The 18,192-nt window shown below is 45.8% G+C and overlaps 1 protein-coding gene across 1 annotated transcript in view; it reads right to left on the bottom strand.

Annotated features, from left to right (window-relative positions):
* Positions 1 to 2,131: 2,131 nt before the first annotated feature.
* LOC147712641 (cytochrome P450 2G1-like) overlaps positions 2,132 to 18,192 on the bottom strand; it is a 566,383-nt gene continuing 550,322 nt past the window's right edge. Inside the window, exon 9 of the mRNA XM_086923336.1 lies at positions 2,132 to 2,819. Coding sequence (XP_086779462.1) covers positions 2,638 to 2,819 — 182 coding nt within the window. The 3' untranslated portion in view covers positions 2,132 to 2,637. The remainder of the gene's footprint in view (positions 2,820 to 18,192) is intronic.

Consider the following 18,192-nt stretch of genomic DNA (forward strand, 5'->3'; position numbering starts at 1 on the left):
CAATTCTTTAGGTTTGCAAGGGATTCTGGGTAACTGAACCTGGTGGGAGGCAATCAAGTCACCCCATCCTGGATTCCACAGGGTGTCTACTTTTAAAAAATGTATAGGTTTGCTAAGTTTCCCTAGGTGTCAGCAGAGCTAGGGTGCAAAAACTACAGCTAGGCACTTTGCCAAAAAAGGGTCATTTTTCACTGCGAAATTGAGGTGTGACCACGTTGCGTTTTGCACCGTTTCCTGTCGCGGGCATAAGGCCGACCCACACAAGCGAGGAACCGTTTTTATTGGGAGACTTAGGGTAATTCAGATTTGTAAATCAACTATTGTTACCTATTGAGTTTTCATGCATTTATCCCTTCCAAATGAAAGACATTGTGTAAAAAAAATAGTCATTTTGAAAAATGACCAATATTTCTCATGCTAGAATGAGTATTCGCAATTTGGAAAATGTGCAAATATATACTGTTTCTAAACTCTATAATTTGTACCCAATTCATAAATACATAGGTGTCTTTCATACCGATTTTTCCATGTATACATGTCAGAATACTTGCTCCGTACCCAGTACATAATAAAATACCATTGCAAGTTGCTGCTCAGTTTTTGGCTTTGGGTTCGTCGGGTTCTTGGTGAACCTACAAGCCCTATATATCCCCACAACCAGGAAGGTCCAGCGGGTGTAATGGTATATATCACTTTTTGAAAGAGCTGTCATAATTATAAGAAGTTACAGGTGAAATTTGAGACAAAAGGCTGTTTTTTTCAACTAATTTTCAATTTTTACAATATTTAACTGTTAGTTTCTATAAAGAAACTTTCATAGATTTAGACAAATGATCCCTTTCTGAATTCAGCATTTTGTCTACTTTTCTAAAATGTATAGATTTCCAGGATCCATTATTGATTTCATACTCATTTTTACCCTTAACTGGAAGGAGGTTGAAAGCACTAAAAATAGCAAAAATAGGCTATGTCTCAGAAAAATGCCAAAACTGTGTGAAAAATTTTGGTTCTCTGACAAAAAACTGTCATTCCCTAAAATATGGAAAAATTGTGATTTCAGCCTCACAAACCCTTTGTTGATAACATTTCAGGGAAAACCGCAGAGGCTCTCATTTGCAGCCCGATTTTTCTGAAAAAATACTAAGATTTTACTGCATTTTGCTTAATTTCTGGGACCCCTCCAAGGGAATCCACAAACCCTGGATACCTTTAAAATCCCCATGATGTTGGAAGAAAAGGTCGCATAATTGGCATGGATACCTTATGTGGTCAAAAAGTTACAGGGACCTAAGCACGTACTACCCCAAATATCCCAAGAAAGGCTTAGCACAAGAGGGGAAAAGGCCTAGCAGCGAAGGGGTTAATAAATATAGCTAAGTCTGAAAATGATCAGACGTTAGCTTACGGCGATAAAAGCGGTTAGCATGGATTTTATTATCGCTATGTGTGTCAGGGCAATGCTTGTACATACCGCGATGTGAAGTCAGAAATATTTTACATGTTTTTATGTATGGAAACGTCCACTTTGCTTCTCCTTAGAGATGCAAAGCGAGGCATCTGTAAAAAGACTGCAAACATGCTCTGATGCATGTTAGCACTGCCTTGTAAATAGGGTGAAAACATTATCTCTGCTCTTTTGGCTTTTAAAGCTCAAAAAGTGGTGATAAGGCCCTTGATAATATGCCCCCAAGTTTGTTTAGCATACTCTGCACAGATTTCTACATACTTCAATAATAATAGTGAGACCATCTATGTTTCTGTTTCCTCTTTCTCTAATTCATAGTTGGCTGCTTATTGAGTTTTTTTACGCCGCCCAAAAATCTACATTATGCAACTCAGTGTCGTTTGATGTCACCTCAAACAACTTAGGGGCATATTATCAAGGACAGGTGATACATTATCGCCGCTTTTACCGGCAGGAAACTGCCGATAAAGCGGCGATAATGGCCTTGATAATATGCTCAATGAATTCCAATCGAAGCCCATGTTAGATGTGAACACATCTAACATGGGCTTCGATTGGAATTCATAGAGCATATTATCAAGGCCATTATCGCCGCTTTATCGGCAGTTTCCTGCCGATAAAAGCGGCGATAATGTATTGCCTGTCCTTGATAATATGCCCCTTATTTCTTTAATCTTCTGACCTCTAAATTTGAGAATGAGCTCATACCTGACATTACACTGTCACCGTGTTTAGCTTTGTTTTAGACAATAATCAGCTCCAATCACCAATGATGTATAAGCACCACAAATCTCTGTATTTGTATTTCTCAATTATTTTGAGTGTGTGTATGATTTTTTACAGCATCCTGTATGAAAGTGAGATAATACATTTATGTTAGTGAAAAAATATAATAAATCATAAACATAATTTTCTTCAACATAATTGCCCCACAGAATGAGATTTTTAAAATAACTACTAAGATGAATATTACTCAAAACTCTGATATGCAAGTAGTTATTATTCAAGAATAACTGAAGAAGTAAATGAAGAGTACCCTAAATACACAGGACATAAAAATGTAGTAGTACATTGTTTCTCAAATTGCATTGTAGTTGGTATCGGAATTTCTTAAGAGTCAAAATGTTCTTCTTATGGTGCTCCTTCTTCAGGTTCAGACGCCACCACCTTCCTTAGCGCGGAATTGCTAGAACCTTATAATTTACTGGGATGCCTATTAACCCACTCAGCCTTGGCTTGATGTCAATTTCTTTTGGATCACAAGAAAATGTAAGTTTGAAGCTCTGAAGGACCGAGGTGATGTATATGAACAGTTCGTTGCTGGCCATCCCTTCTCCAATACAAATTCGCTTCCCTGTAGTGAGAAAAGCCAGAAGAAAATTAAAGCTGAAGTCCAGTATAGCAAACATAAATTATACATTTTAAGAGCCATTCATTGGCACACATTGAGGTATCTGCATTGTACATAAGCATGTTAAGTATGACCGCACAATATGTCTATGTAAAATGTTTTACAGCGCAACTATAACCCCAGAGGGTGTCTGTTCTGCTGCTGTGTATATCAAAAAATGAGAGCAAACAACCAAATTTGTAAGGATTCACAGGATTGCGGATGACTAGATAGAGCTCTAACAGAGAGCGGGTTAAGATTCCTGTGCTTAGCTGCTTGAGAGGAGAACAACCAGGGGCAGCTGCAACTTTAAAAATTTGTGCGGCATGGCGTGCTGTAAAACTCACTGATATTGCCATTCTCCTCTCGACAGCGAGTAGGAAAATAATGTGGTTTACTTCCTGCATGCAAATCCAACCAATTCTGGAGGTGCTCTCATGCTGTTAACAGCTTCAGGATTGTTGTAGCAGGCTAACCCAAAGCTCATTTTGAGGCTGGGGCTTTTACTAAATTATTTTCAGTGAATTTCTGTTCTTGATGGTACTATATTACAAACAACTTGATAACAGACACAGCATCCGCCCTTCCTGAGACACTGTATTATTATTATTACTATTATTATTATTGTTTTGAGTTTTATATAGCGATATCTAGACCCAAGGTATAAGAGTCTTTTACCTGTTATGTGATAACATTTACAAGAGGTACATGAGAGGATTCATAAGAGTCATAGGTGAACGTTTCAGCATTAAGTGATTATAAAGTCACACAGGTATAGCAAAAGGACACATGGAGGAATGGCATCTGGGACAGTCTGGCAACTTAGGACCTGAGGGTTACAGGAACATGATATTCCTTTTGGCTGCACGGAGTCCCTCACCAGATCACCGCTGCCCGGGGCGTTGCATCGCCACCGCTGATCTCCTTAGCCGGTGCTGCCGCCTGCCTGCCCAGAACGCTGCCTTGCCATCGCCGGTCTCCTCCCCCCGCCGCAGCCTCTGACCACCTGTGCTGCCGCTGAGTGGGGGAGTTAGAGACTACAGCCCCCAGAAGCCTCCGCGACCTGACCGGAAGTCGCGTCGAGGCTGAGCGCGCCAGGAGGCGCTCAAAAAGGGGCATCACTTGCTGGGGAGTGGGTGTTCCTTTCGGCTGCACGGAGTCCCTCACCAGATCGCCGCTGCTGCTGCCCGGGGCGTTGCCTCGCCACCGCCGATCTCCTTTGCCGGTACTGCCGCCTGCCTGCCCAGAACGCTGCCTTGCCATCGCCGGTCTCCTCCCCCCGCCACAGCCTCTGACCACCTGTGCTGTCGCTGAGTGGGGGAGTTAGAGACTACAGCCCCCAGAAGCCTCCGCGACCTGACCGGAAGTCACGTCGAGGCTGAGCGCGCCAGGAGGCGCTCAAAAAGGGGCATCACTTGCTGGGGAGCGGGTGTTCCTTTCGGCTGCACGGAGTCCCTCACCAGATCGCCGCTGCTGCTGCCCGGGGTGTTGCTTCGCCACCGCCGATCTCCTTTGCCGGTACTGCCGCCTGCCTGCCCAGAACGCTGCCTTGCCATCGCCGGTCTCCTCCCCCCGCCGCAGCCTCTGACTACCTGTGCTGCCGCTGAGTGGGGGAGTTAGAGACTACAGCCCCCAGAAGCCTCCGCGACCTGACCGGAAGTCGCGTTGAGGCTGAGCGCGCCAGGAGGCGCTCAAAAAGAGGCATCACTTCCCGCGTCGCGGGACGCGCGCGGGCGGGCGCCGGGCTAAGCCCGGGCAAAGGGCGGGCCCTCTGAGGCCCTCAGAGGTCAACAGTGGTCGGGCGGGCCACCCATCTAACCCCCATCCAAAGGTGAGCCAGTTGTCTCTATCATGGGGAAACGTAACACCACCATTACTACTACTAATACAGACACACAGGCTACTGCAGATCCTGCATCTTTCCAACTCTCCTTTGAGAGTCTATTGGACAATGCCTTTAATGAGATTGCAGAGACTGAGAGGAGGCTGTCATTGGGTTCCCTTAACATCAGCCAACCTACTATTATAGTCAGTCCCAAACATACCATGCCTCTACTCCCAGAAGTTATTGTGGTGAATTCTATCCCTGCGGTCAGCTCATCTGAATCACCACAAGAGGGAAACACCCCTGATATAGCTACTGATATTGATCTTGATCCCGCGTCGCAACCAGCGCCACCCCCCACAACTACGAACACCGAGACCACCGGAGCAAAACGTAAAAGGGGTCCAGCTAAGACAACAATAAATAAGAGGAAGCAGCCCCCTAGGAGTAACGACCAACCAACCCCACAGAGTATGTGGACTAGGGGGAAGAAACAACAAACAGGGGTCCCAACAGTCTGTTTTGACTCAGTGGAACATTGTGGTATTGCTATACCAAATGAGGATACAAATTCCATCTGTACACAGACTGACTTCCCTAATGAAAGCACCCACCAATCTAAACCAAAGGGAAATCTCATAGAGATCATTGCCGATACAATTTTTAAACAACTAGAAGGTCAAATGATCAAACAATTTAATATTATTTTTAAGAGACTTGATAGACTGGAAACCCTCGTGAAAAACGATGAAGCTAAGAGGAAAGGTATGGTTTGCCTAGACCAAATTAGAGGCGAACGCCTGTTAAAAGACTTAGAGACTATTACTAGCGCCCTATCTAGCGGAGGTCCCACCATAAACTGTAATCCAGCTATAGCTAAAGGGGCCAAAGGGGCACCAAACGCTAGTACTCTCTCTATACCTACATTACCACCGGTGGAAGTAAATACAAGGCAAAACCATTCTGCCTCAACTCCGCCATCCATTCCTTTACCACCCCCCAGTCTACCTAGCACCACAAATAACACTCAGAAGAGTAATCCCCCAAGAGGCATAGCCAAGCAGAAGGTATCTCCCAACCCTGGCCAGCACAGGGGACAACCGGAGGACAACAGGCCGATAAAACATCAAGGTCCTGCTTTACATCTCCCTCCTGAGGCTTTCCCCTACGTCTTGGTTTTGGCTGGTATACCACTGCTTAGGGAGGGTCAAGGAGAATCCTGGGTCCAGTTACATAACAAATGCATTGACTGGTTAACTAAACATAAGGGGTCGGCTATGACATATCCAATGAAATTCTTTCTACACGCCGGGTGACCTGGGTTGGACCTCTGTTCAAAAACATCAACGGAGACTGTATCACAATCAACTTTAGGAACCCGGTCACAGTAAAATTCTTATTAAATAGGAATTACACCCAGCACGGCCCGACTACTGTGGTGACCCCCTTACCTCTGAGTTACTTTTACAGACCCCCACACAGAATGCTGCAACCACCCCCCTTGTTTCCGTTACATAATAGATTCTCGGCACTTTCTGACCAGGGCACTTTGGACTGACTGCCAGCCATCCAGGAAGGTCTAGCTGCAGCGGTGCCCGATGCTGAACTTTCACAGAGAGTAGAGTCTGAGGTGTTTTTGATACCATCCGACCTTCCCCTGCCTTCCAACGTACAATGCGATCCATTGGCTAATCCAACAGCCATTGCCCAGGTGTCTGTCCAGGATGTTTGCCCACGGCCTGACGAGAACATGTCCATTATAAGCTGGAACATTGCTGGGCTGAAGGCAAAAATGGAAATTAAAGCCTGGAAAGATTGGGTAAACCGCTATGATGTCCTAATGTTTCAAGAAACTTGGTGTACAACCCATTTGTTATTTGAAGGGTATAGTTGTCATAATAGGATTGTACCGGGCCCCCCTTCAGGCCGTCCTAGTGGGGGTTTATCGATTTGGGTAAAGATAACCGCAGAGGTAAAAACAGAAGTAATACAAATTAATAACCCTAGTTTTATGGCACTGATATATGCAAGAAGGGTAAAACTATGTCTGATTAATTTCTACAACAATGATTTTACATCCCACCCTAATTGTAATTTTTTAGACTTGTTTAATTTTATTGATCCAATAGTGGAGGGACAGAAATATGGGAAGTTTGATGGCATTTGTTTAGGAGGGGATTTCAATGCACACATTCATTCAAGAAATCCCCCTTGTAAGAGAGGTGTAGAACTATCTGATCTCCTTGCAACCAGAGAACTAGTAAACTCTATGGAGTTTGCCGGTACTGGTATAAGCACTGCCCCGGTCCCTACTTACGTCGGTCATGGGAGCGCAACAACAATCGACTATATAATTGTTTCGCCCTCCCTTGCTGATGTTTTATTAAAAGCTGAGGTAGTGTATAACGTATACAGTGATCACTATCCAATTGTGATTTACCTTAAATCATTAGGGGGAAAAATATCACATAGTGAAATCGGGGCAACAAACCTGGAAGCCTCGACGTATAGATTAAGGGTTGTTTGGAGGGGGGTGGACAACAGGGGTGTTTTGGCCAGTGTGATTAAGAAACATCCTGTATTGATATTGGACTGTCTCGCCATTGATAGCCGCGGGGCAACATGATTAAATCATTCTGTGAACTTTGCTCCGCAATAAAAAGCGAGATCTCTAAACCAGCATCTAGGAAAACTGAGGAAGCCCCAAGATGGTTTGATGCCTCTTGCTCAAAGGCAAACCGGGATTTAAGGGCTGCACTCATGGCCAAACCGCGGTATATTTCCCGGGTAAGGTTCCTGGGAGCAAGGTACAAATCCACCTTACTCACTAGATCCAATGAATTAGTCAAAGATCATTGGGAATCCCTTGTACGTACGGCTGCCCTAAAAGATACCCCAGGGTTTTGGAGGGAGGTAAAGAACCTAAGATCCCTTGGTTCAAATATAACATCAATTAACTGTAACATCATAGGGCCTATGTGGGTTGACCACTTCTCGAAGATCTATGCTGTATCTGGCAACCCCGCAGTAACCCTTTCCCCGCCAACTCCTTTGAATATTACATTGCTTGAGGTAGAGGATGCCATCGCAGAAAGTGCCGGTAATAAAGCCCCTGGCCCTGACGGCCTTTCTATTGACCAACTAAAATGTGAAATTAATTTTTGGGCCCCGCTGCTGTGTAATGTTTTCAACAACCTAACATATGAATCTATCCCTGAAACATGGTCCAGCAGTACTATTGTACCCATTTTTAAAAAAGGCGACAGGCTGGACCCTGGGTGCTACCGCCCAATATCATTAATTGATAACACCCTGAAAGTCTTGGGTAGGGTAATTTTTAAAAGAATTAGAACTTGGGCGGAGGAAAGTACCATTCTACACCCGAGCCAGCTAGGTTTCCGTAGTAATATGGGCACAGTAGAACAATGTCTGAACCTGAATTTAATAATGGCTAAATATACCATCACTAAAAAATCCCCCTTATATTTTGGTTTCATGGATTTGAGTTCTGCCTTTGATTTTGTAAATCGCTCCCGTTTATGGTCCGTCCTACTCAATTATGGTTTAGATGATTATTTAGTTTACTTTTTATCTTACCTTCATAGCGACCTAAGAGCCTGTGTGCGTATTAACCACACTGGCGAAGTTTCCAGTGATATTTTAATCGGCAGGGGGGTCAGACAGGGTTGTGTTCTGGCCCCTCTGCTTTTTATCTTATACATTAATGAGCTGAGTAGTTCCCTTAGTACCCTAACAAAAGATGTACCGTATGTAAATGGCACTCCCATACCCACCCTCCTTTACGCAGACAATGCGGTCCTAATGGGCCGCACCCCAAAGGCACTGCGTATTTTAATTTCAGGCTTTGTACGTTTTATGGCTGACTTAGGTTTAACCACAAATTTTAAAAAATCCCTTATTATGACCTGTGGTCCAAAAAAGTATAACAATATTGAGATTATGTCAGGGGAAAATGTTTTAAAAAGCACCTGCACTTTCCCATACTTGGGGCTGTTGTTTTCTAACACTGGTTCTTGGCAACCACATGTTTCCTATGCGAGAAATAAATTAGGTAAAGCGATTAATTCAATAATCTCTCTGCGCCAACCTAATCAGGCTGATGTGATCATGCCATTACTAAAGATCTATCAAACCCAATGCATCCCAACAGGTACCTATGGCGCAGAGGTATGGGTCATACAAATTGTCTCCATATCCAGACAGAAGAAAATAGATTCTGTCGGAAGGTGTTGGGTGGAGTTATCTGTGCCTCAAACTATATATGCCACAGTGAATTAAATATCCCTTATATAGAGGACTTTGTTAGATCAAGGCCGCCCCTTTTCTGGTTAAAGATATGGATGAACCCTGCAGCCACATTGACACTTGATATAATCTCAGACTGTTTAAAATGTGACAGGGCACATTGTATATCATGGTTGAAAGACGTGAATGAACGTCTAATAAGTGTAGGGCAAGGACATCTGTTTACATCTCCTAATCTCATAGACCATTCACATAAGACTCTGATTCAAAGGGCTCTGTATAACCTCTATAGAGAAGAGCGGGAAAGGAAAAATTTCCCAAAGTGTACAGTTGCAAAGTATATGGGCCATCTGGAGCCCCCTGTTAGTTACCCTGCCCCGCCCCAGAAATATCTACGTTTCAATCTCGGTAGATGGAACAGGAGTTTACTGTTCCGTTTTCGGGACGGGAGCATCGTAAATCTACTAAACTTCCCTTTGGGCTATAATAAACATTTGGAAACCTTACGTTGTCCGTGTAACCCTATCATGAAACAAAGTCTCATGCACTTTATGTTCTTTTGTGATTTTTATAAATTGTTTACTGTCCATTATTTAATGCCATACTGTCGGAAACATGACCTGTTAGATTTCAAGATAGCGTTGAGGAATTTATTAATGTTAGGATCAGATGAAATAATATTTAGAGTGAGTTGCTTCCTCAAAGCTGCAGTCCACTCACGAGCTACTTTGCACATTGACTGACAAAATTTGCACATTGCACTTTGCACTTTATACCGTTTACCAATTTGCACATCTGTGATTTGCACATGTATCTGTCCTGATTTTATTCTTGTTTTTGTCCTATACTCCATAGTTGTCGCTATTTTTAAATGATCTAAAAAAAAATTAATTACATATACTGTCCTCTTTTAATATGTACCTGCATTGTTGTAGAACTAGATAGACTACATTTTTGGTTGTTTATTCTTGTATTGTATTTTTTGCCATTGTATTTTGTTATGCACTTTTATGGATGTTTTATTCCGAATAAAGATCTTTGACTTGACTTGATAATACATTTCCATCCGTTCATGTAAGATTTCATAGTAACAGCTCTCTTTTAAATTAAGTGAAGCAGTTTCTTCCAGAAAGTGATTCCAGAACTGCTGTTCAGACCCTCGTATATTCAGATTGGGATGTTGGACCACCCTACTCCATGGCCTCCTAGATGCCATGCTTGCACTCCTTAGGGGCATTTGTAGACAGTGTGCAGATTCCTATACTTGGGATCTTATAAATGGCTAAAGCCACCCACAGAACTTGGAGGATGGGGGTGTTGGTCAAGAACCCCTGTTAGAGTCTCCACCAGAAACAGCACTACCGCAGGTAAGGTACTAGTTCTGATTGAAACTTCTAGCTGCAAATTCCACAGCTTTTGATTAGATAGCAAACCAGTACCTATTCAGCAGTGGGTCTGTGTACAGATTTAAAGGAGAATGTTGTGCAGGACCAAGGGGCTAAATGCCCCTCTCAGAGAATTTGACCATCCAGGCAATAGTTCTTTGTGAATGAAAAGAAGGATGCCCACGTAGCTGCCTGGCAAATGTCTAGGACAGGGAATTTGCTTGGCAATGAAGTAGTAGCAGCTTTGGTCCTGGTGGAATGATCACACAGTACTTTGAAATGTGAGATCTCTGCACTTTATCTGTTGTCAACCTTTCCAAAGCATCAATCAGGCCCTGCTCTGAAACGTCTTCACCTTTATCAATAGAAACTTCTGTCCCTTCCCTCACCCTAACATATACCAACCAAACAATTAATCAACTTTCAAATATTTACCAAATAGAAGTGCTTAGGAAGAAAGTATTCACAGTCTCTTTCTGATAAAGTTAATGGGATTGCTAAACATATCAGTTGTAATATTTCTCTCATGGTTTCTTCTTTTCCTATGTTCCCCTTCCTTTACCTCACCCTGGTACCTACGCTATTTCCAACTGTCAAGCTGAAGATTCTATGTGAGCTGACTGACACAGATGACTGGAAATGTGATGGTGCGATGTGATATATTAAAGCTGCCTTTTATTCTAAGCCTTTTGGTTTCATTCTTCATAACACTGGCAACAAGCATGGGATTACTTGTGTTCCCGTTCAGGGAGGACCTCACTTGGCCCTTTGTGTTGGACTATTTCAATTGGAGCATGGTCAAGAGTGATTTGCATATAGCTGGGTCCGAACTGAGGTGGTGTGGTGTGCAAAATAATGATGGATTGGGATGCGGCCAGCCCGAGTAATTACCAGTGGCTGAGATTAATTCAAGCATTCCATCCATCACTTTTTTGTATACTTGAGATGGCTTTTGGGCACAAATCTTACAGGTTGAAATTACATTTCAGACATCCTGGTTAAGGGCTTGTCACCAAAGGTTTCTTTTGACTAAGTCTTCAGTTACTCGTTGGCCTCTATATCCGGAAAATTAGTGCATCATGGCACAGCTGTAATATATATTTTTGTGATTGTCTAGTGGGAATGGAAAGCTTCTCTTGAACTAGGATGAAACAGTTTGTATTTTTTTTTATCTGAGAACGGTGATGCAGTTGTCTCAGTTTTTGTAGATTGATGCAATTTGTCTCCAAACGAATTGATTTGAGAAATATTAAAGTCATGGAAGTGACAAAGGCAGCTGTTCCATTGGTTTAAAGTTTTTTGATTCTGGATAACATCTATACAATGAGCCGGCCACTAGATTTAAAGAAATACGCCCAAGCAGTCTTGTCCACTATTTTGGCACTCAGCTTGCCGAAGCATTTGGAGATTTGTGTGAAATATATACGAACAACCACACGATGTTGTGCACCAAGTAGGTACTGTCTCTATTCTATAAAGGTTGTCTTGATAGAAGCTTGAACAAACTCAGATTTCAGCTTCGTAAAAGCAAAGGTGGCTTTCTCACTCCAGTGAAAGTGCTTGTAATTGTTTTATCAGGTCTGTGATTGGGAAAACAAGTTTAGAAAAAAAACCTTTTTTAATTTCTGGTAGTAGTTCACTAGCCCAAGAAAACTTCGGCTCAGATTTACAAACCTGTAATGCAACACAGCACAGCACCCATAGTTGCTACACTGCGTTACTTGATCGGGAGAGAGGAGGGAAGCAGCGTACCGGCAGAGATATGGCACTATCGTGCTCTCTCCCTAGCACTGGCGCACAATTAGGCTGCCCAGTGTCACGCACACACCTTTCCACCATAGCATGAATCTAACATAGGTTTTTCATTGGAAGGGCACCCTTCATGCACCAACTATTATGCTAAGACTATTTTTTAAAGCTTTTCTCACTTTATTTCTGCTTTTTAATGCAACTTTCAAGTGGCACTAATTTTGGGCGCAAAACCATGTCTACTATTCTTGGTAAGTAGGGCTTTGTCTCAAAAACCATGGGTGGTTGCACAGGAACACCCATCTACCACCCATGGAAAGCCCCCTTGATGCAGAGTAATTCATAGCAGCACTTTGCATTGGTTTGCATTATTTTTTCATATAAACTAACACAAATACCAATTAACAGTGGATTGTAAATCATAGAAAGGATTTTGCATAGGCCTGGATTTAAAAACGAACGCAAACCTTTGTAAATCTGGGCCTTTGTGTTTCTTTTAGTGAGGAATGAATGAGCATGACAACATGACAAGGATTGCTCCAACCTTTCAGTTATCCATTGCAATACCCTTAGACAACAAAACATAAGCTAAATCGTCAACGGATTACTCTTTGGACATGCATTTTGCAGGTTTGTCCAGCAATCTTTTTTTCTTTATTATTACAGACCTTGTTTGTCATGATTTCGATGTTTCACAGGATCTTTAGAAAATACCAGGACATCATCTTAGTAAACAACCACAGCTTGAAGAATCAGATCATTTATCGTATGGCCGGGATGCCTATCACCCCCTCCCAACACAATCCCCAAGGATGGGAAGACGGACGCAGTTCTGAACTTTTGGAAGGCGGGAGGGAGTTACCCTCCCGGCCGTATTTATTAAAATATGAAACAAAATTAAAACATTAAAATAACAGTTTCATATCCTGTACAATTTTCATTTATACATTTCTCTGCAGTCACGTTTATTGGCTAACCTTAACAAATCTCTAATACAAAGGTTCTCCTAGCCGAGTCTAAACATCCTGCAAATGCATACTTTCTAAAAGTTGTACATCCTAACATTACGGGCCAACGGCAAGGTCGTAACCGGTGTCAGATCCCTACCACCAGAACTCCCCCCTCACGGTGTGAGGGGCGGTCGCACAGAGGACTGTACCTCTGTGCCAACTTCCAATTTCCCTTGTCTTAGCGGGGGCCCCTTATTTAACTCGACGCCATCTTAGTGGTCGTCCGAGGACTCGTGTGAGGTGTCTAGAAGGTAGCGTGGACCCCCCTCCCACCCCACACTGTTCACCACATCCGCCGTCGCGGATATCCTGGCCCCGGGAAATTCCTAGGAGGGGCATCGAGCCGCCTCCTCCCCTGGGAGGGGCCTATGACCGCCTTCCCTTCGGCGACCCCATACTTAGTGGGTGCCGCCTCCCCTTGTGAGGGGCCAATGGCCGCCTCCCCCCGGGCGCTCCCATCCATAATGGGTGGCGCCCCCTCTAGGGATCTTGAAATTACTGCTCACCGATCATGACCTTACCGCCCGACCAAAATAAATACGACGTTTTGGAACCTAATGAAGAGAGCGAAATAGCGGTTAACTGGACACATGCTACACATTCAATTAGACTGTGCTACTCCGCTCAACTGGATGAGAAAATTGTTATGAATCAAATCACTTTATTGCAGTTCAAACATTTGACATCTTTATTATACGCTAAAAGACCTTGGAAAAAGATACTATCAACGCAAAACCACTTCATTGCATTACTAACGTTGCCATAAGGGGCTGGTGGGTGGGTCAAAATTGCTCCTTGTTCCGTCTAGGGCTCACGTGCAACGAGAGGGTGCAACTTCCAAGCACAGGAACAAGAGGATGCTTCTCTGGATTGTTGCTCCTTTTATTCCTCTTCGGGAGGGCGTGTACCCTCCTCTGGTAAGCCTACGGGGCGTGACCAACGGTGTAGGTGTCTAGGACAACCCCTTCTTGGGCGGGAAAAGGCGCGCCCCGGCTACGCCGCTTCGGGCATACCAGCCGAGACACGCCCCCCGCCCAAAATGGTTTCCCGGGGGGATCCGGGCACCCTGCCATACGTTCGGGGGGGCCGAGTGGTCGCCCCTTTCCATATGGCCGGGATGCCTATCACCCCCTCCCAACACAATCCCCAAGGATGGGAAGACGGACGCAGTTCTGAACTTTTGGAAGGCAGGAGGGAGTTACCCTCCCGGCCGTATTTATTAAAATATGAAACAAAATTAAAACATTAAAATAACAGTTTCATATCCTGTACAATTTTCATTTATACATTTCTCTGCAGTCTCGTTTATTGGCTAACCTTAACAAATCTCTAATACAAAGGTTCTCCTAGCCGAGTCTAAACATCCTGCAAATGCATACTTTCTAAAAATTGTACATCCTAACATTACGGGCCAACGGCAAGGTCGTAACCGGTGTCAGATCCCTACCACCAGAACTCCCCCCTCACGGTGTGAGGGGCGGTCGCACAGAGGACTGTACCTCTGTGCCAACTTCCAATTTCCCTTGTCTTAGCGGGGGCCCCTTATTTAACTCGACGCCATCTTAGTGGTCGTCCGAGGACTCGTGTGAGGTGCCTAGAAGGTAGCGTGGACCCCCCTCCCACCACACACTGTTCACCACATCCGCCGTCGCGGATATCCTGGCCCCGGGAAATTCCTAGGAGGGGCATCGAGCCGCCTCCTCCCCTGGGAGGGGCCTATGACCGCCTTCCCTTCGGCGACCCCATACTTAGTGGGTGCCGCCTCCCCTTGTGAGGGGCCAATGGCCGCCTCCCCCCGGGCGCTCCCATCCATAATGGGTGGCGCCCCCTCTAGGGATCTTGAAATTACTGCTCACCGATCATGACCTTACCGCCACAGGCCGGATAGTTGACCGGCTATCCGGACCCCCCACACTCCTACTAAAGGTCATGACTATACAAACCCCGTAACCATGCTATGAAGTCTCCTATGAGTAAGACATTCCCCTCCCGGGACAAATGAACCCCGTCTTCGAGATACATGTTATCCCCCCGGATACATCCATGCGGAATACAGTGCAACTGTCCAGAACGAAACAATCTACCCAGCTTGTTATTAACTTTCTTTACTGAATGATTCAAAGCTGACACAGAGAGGGCCCCCCGCCACACCTTCCTTGGAATCATGTGTGACCATGCTATCGTGCACCCCGGAATCCTCTTTGCCAACCAGCTAACAGTGGATAGAACCCGCTCGAGGAGTACTCGCCGACCGAGCGGCACCAAGTCATTGCCCCCCAGATGCACTATGATTATAGACGGCGGTGACCTTGTCCGCCCTAACAGTTCCTCGACAAAACACTGAAACCGGTCAATACAGAGCCCGCCCCTTCCATGGAAGGTCACCCTGTACCCGTATTCCCCAGCTGCGTGAATCATGTCACCTGCTTTGAATACGTCCGCGGCTCGCCTCACGTATGAGTGGCCCACGACCCACACCACTCTTTCCTCATCTGGTGATCTTTGACCGCTGGTTCCCAGGTGTCGGGTCGACTGCACAGTCCGCCCCGCCTCGCAAGCTCGCGAAACTGTAAACCAAACAAAAGACAAGAAGCGTGAGTGCATGACATTAGCTTCACAACATGTGCAACCGCACATACCTTTTATAACAGTTCGAGGACCATCGCCCCAATTGTTTCACCATTTCCACACTTTGACCCCTGGCTGTAGCTTCTGTAGCAGCCCCTATCCTGAAGGAATGGGTCCCAAAATCGCTCGGGTCCAAGCCCGCTGCCGCGATTGCCAAAGTTAACACCCGCTGAAACTGAAACCTTGTCAGTGGGGTGGCGTCGGTGTGTCTCAGCAAGCTTCCCCCCCATGCTACCGCCCTTTGCGCCAGGTATTCCTCAACGCACTGCACCGGGCACATGGGGGACCCTCGCATGCGCTGGACCACAATACTGTCTCCCATCGCACCCTGGTCGGTTTTAGACCTGGCTATTGTGATTACCATTGAATCACCCTTGATCTGAACGTGTTCCCGACATAGACCTCCCCCCACATCCTTCTTATTTCTTGCCACCAGCTCGCTCACCCGCATAGCCCCCTGGAATGCTAATGCGAAAGCGGCCCGGAATAGCACTGCTTCGGACTGGGAGGAACATGTCGCGGGGAGCACTGACATCAACAGGGACAATCTTTTTAACCCAATCGGGCGCCTCTCGTCTACTCTATGACCCTCGAGGCGTTGCCACCCTCGTAGTGCCTTCGTAACCAAAAAGGACGATGTAGGGTCCTTGATGCCGTAAGCCTGCGCCATGAATGCAATGGCGGCCCGGTGCCTATTGGCCGTTGCTGCTGATCGGCCTGCCTTGTGGAGTGCTACTAAAAACTTCAGTACATACTCCTCCTGTCCCCACTTATCCCCTCCTGCTGGACCCAAAAATGCACAATAGGAACAAAACGCTCCTTCGTATGCCTTCCATGTCCTGGGGGCTAAGCTGGCTCCCACGAGGTCCTGTAATCCGGGGCACCGAGTGACCAGAGAGCTTCGGGAAATGGTGCCGCCACTAGATCCGCAGAAGGTAGCTAACCCCTGAAGGCCTGCATGTGGGAACGAGAGAGTGCATCAGCCGCCTGGTTCAGTACACCCGGCACATGCCTTGCCCTAAACTGAACGTTCAGTCTCATGCACAGTAGTACAATTTCCTTTAACAATCTCAGAATCAACTTGCAGCGTGCTGCCTGGTTATTTATGCATTCAACCACGGTCATGTTATCGGACCAAAATACCACAGAGCGATCACGGAAATTGTCCAGCCATGCCTTCAGGGCCACCAAAATGGGGAACAATTCAAGAAACCCAATGTTACCTGTTAGCCCACTGGTGTGCCACCACGTCGGCCATGTTTGCGCCGACCATCGATTACCAAAGATGGCGCCAAATCCCACGCTCCCTGCCGAGTCGGTCCACAAACCCAGCTCGTCCGAGGATGCTGGTGGTTTGCTCCATACCACTCGACCGTTGAAATCCGCCAGAAATGCCAACCATATGCGCATATCCTGGCGAACCTCTGCAGACAGTCTTGTGCGGTGGTGTCCTTCTTTGAGACCGACCATGGCTTGTGCAATAGAGCGGGAAAAGGGACGGGCCATTGGTATCACTCTGAGGGCAAAGTTAAGCTGGCCCACCGCTTGCTGCAACTGATGGAGAGTTACCTTCTCTTTGCTAATGCACAATTCTAGCGAGGCCCTAAATTTCATAACTTTGTCCCTGGGTAAACGGAAGCATCCCTCCACTGAATCGATTCCAAGAAACTCGAATGAAGCAGATGGCCCCACAGTTTTCCCCGGTGCCAATGGCACGCCGAATCGTTTCATGAGATTGCAAAATTCCAGTAAAGCCTGTGCACATTCCGTGTCCCTGGCTGGCCCCAAGAACAAAAAATCATCTAGATAGTGCATAACCTGCGTATAGCCCGTAGCTCTGGTGAACGCCCATTGCAGAAAACAGCTGAATTTCTCAAAATAAGCACAAGAGATGGAGCAACCCATTGGCATACATCTATCCATGTAATAGCGTCCTTGAAACACAAAACCTAACAGACGCTGTTCCTGAGGATGTACCGGGAGCAACCGGAATGCTGACTCAATATCTGATTTAGCCATCAGCGCTCCGGGCCCCAGGCGATTCAACATGGCGACGGCCTCATCAAAGGATGCGTACCGCACCGAACAGACTCCTGGATCAATCGCATCGTTTACCGAAAGACCCCTAGGAGCCGACAAGTTATGAATTAACCTAAACTCACCTGGGTCCTTCTTGGGGACTACTCCCAACGGTGAACAAATGAATTTAGGAACAGGCGGGTGCCTATATGGGCCGGCGACCCGGCCCCGGGCAACTTCCTTCGCAATCTTGCTTTCTACCACCATCGGGTGCTGCTGAACGGACAGTTGATTTCTGCACAGTGAGTCCCCCCGAAAATCCCCCGCCGGGATGTGGAAACCATACGAGAAGCCGTCCCGTAACACCCCAGCGGAGACATGATCAGGGTATTCGTTTAGCCAGGGGATCATTGCCATGATATCTACGGGGGTAGGTAGTGGTACCCCTTGGCCGA

Source organism: Lissotriton vulgaris, chromosome 5, assembly GCF_964263255.1.
Source record: "Lissotriton vulgaris chromosome 5, aLisVul1.2, whole genome shotgun sequence".
NCBI lineage: Eukaryota > Metazoa > Chordata > Amphibia > Caudata > Salamandridae > Lissotriton > Lissotriton vulgaris.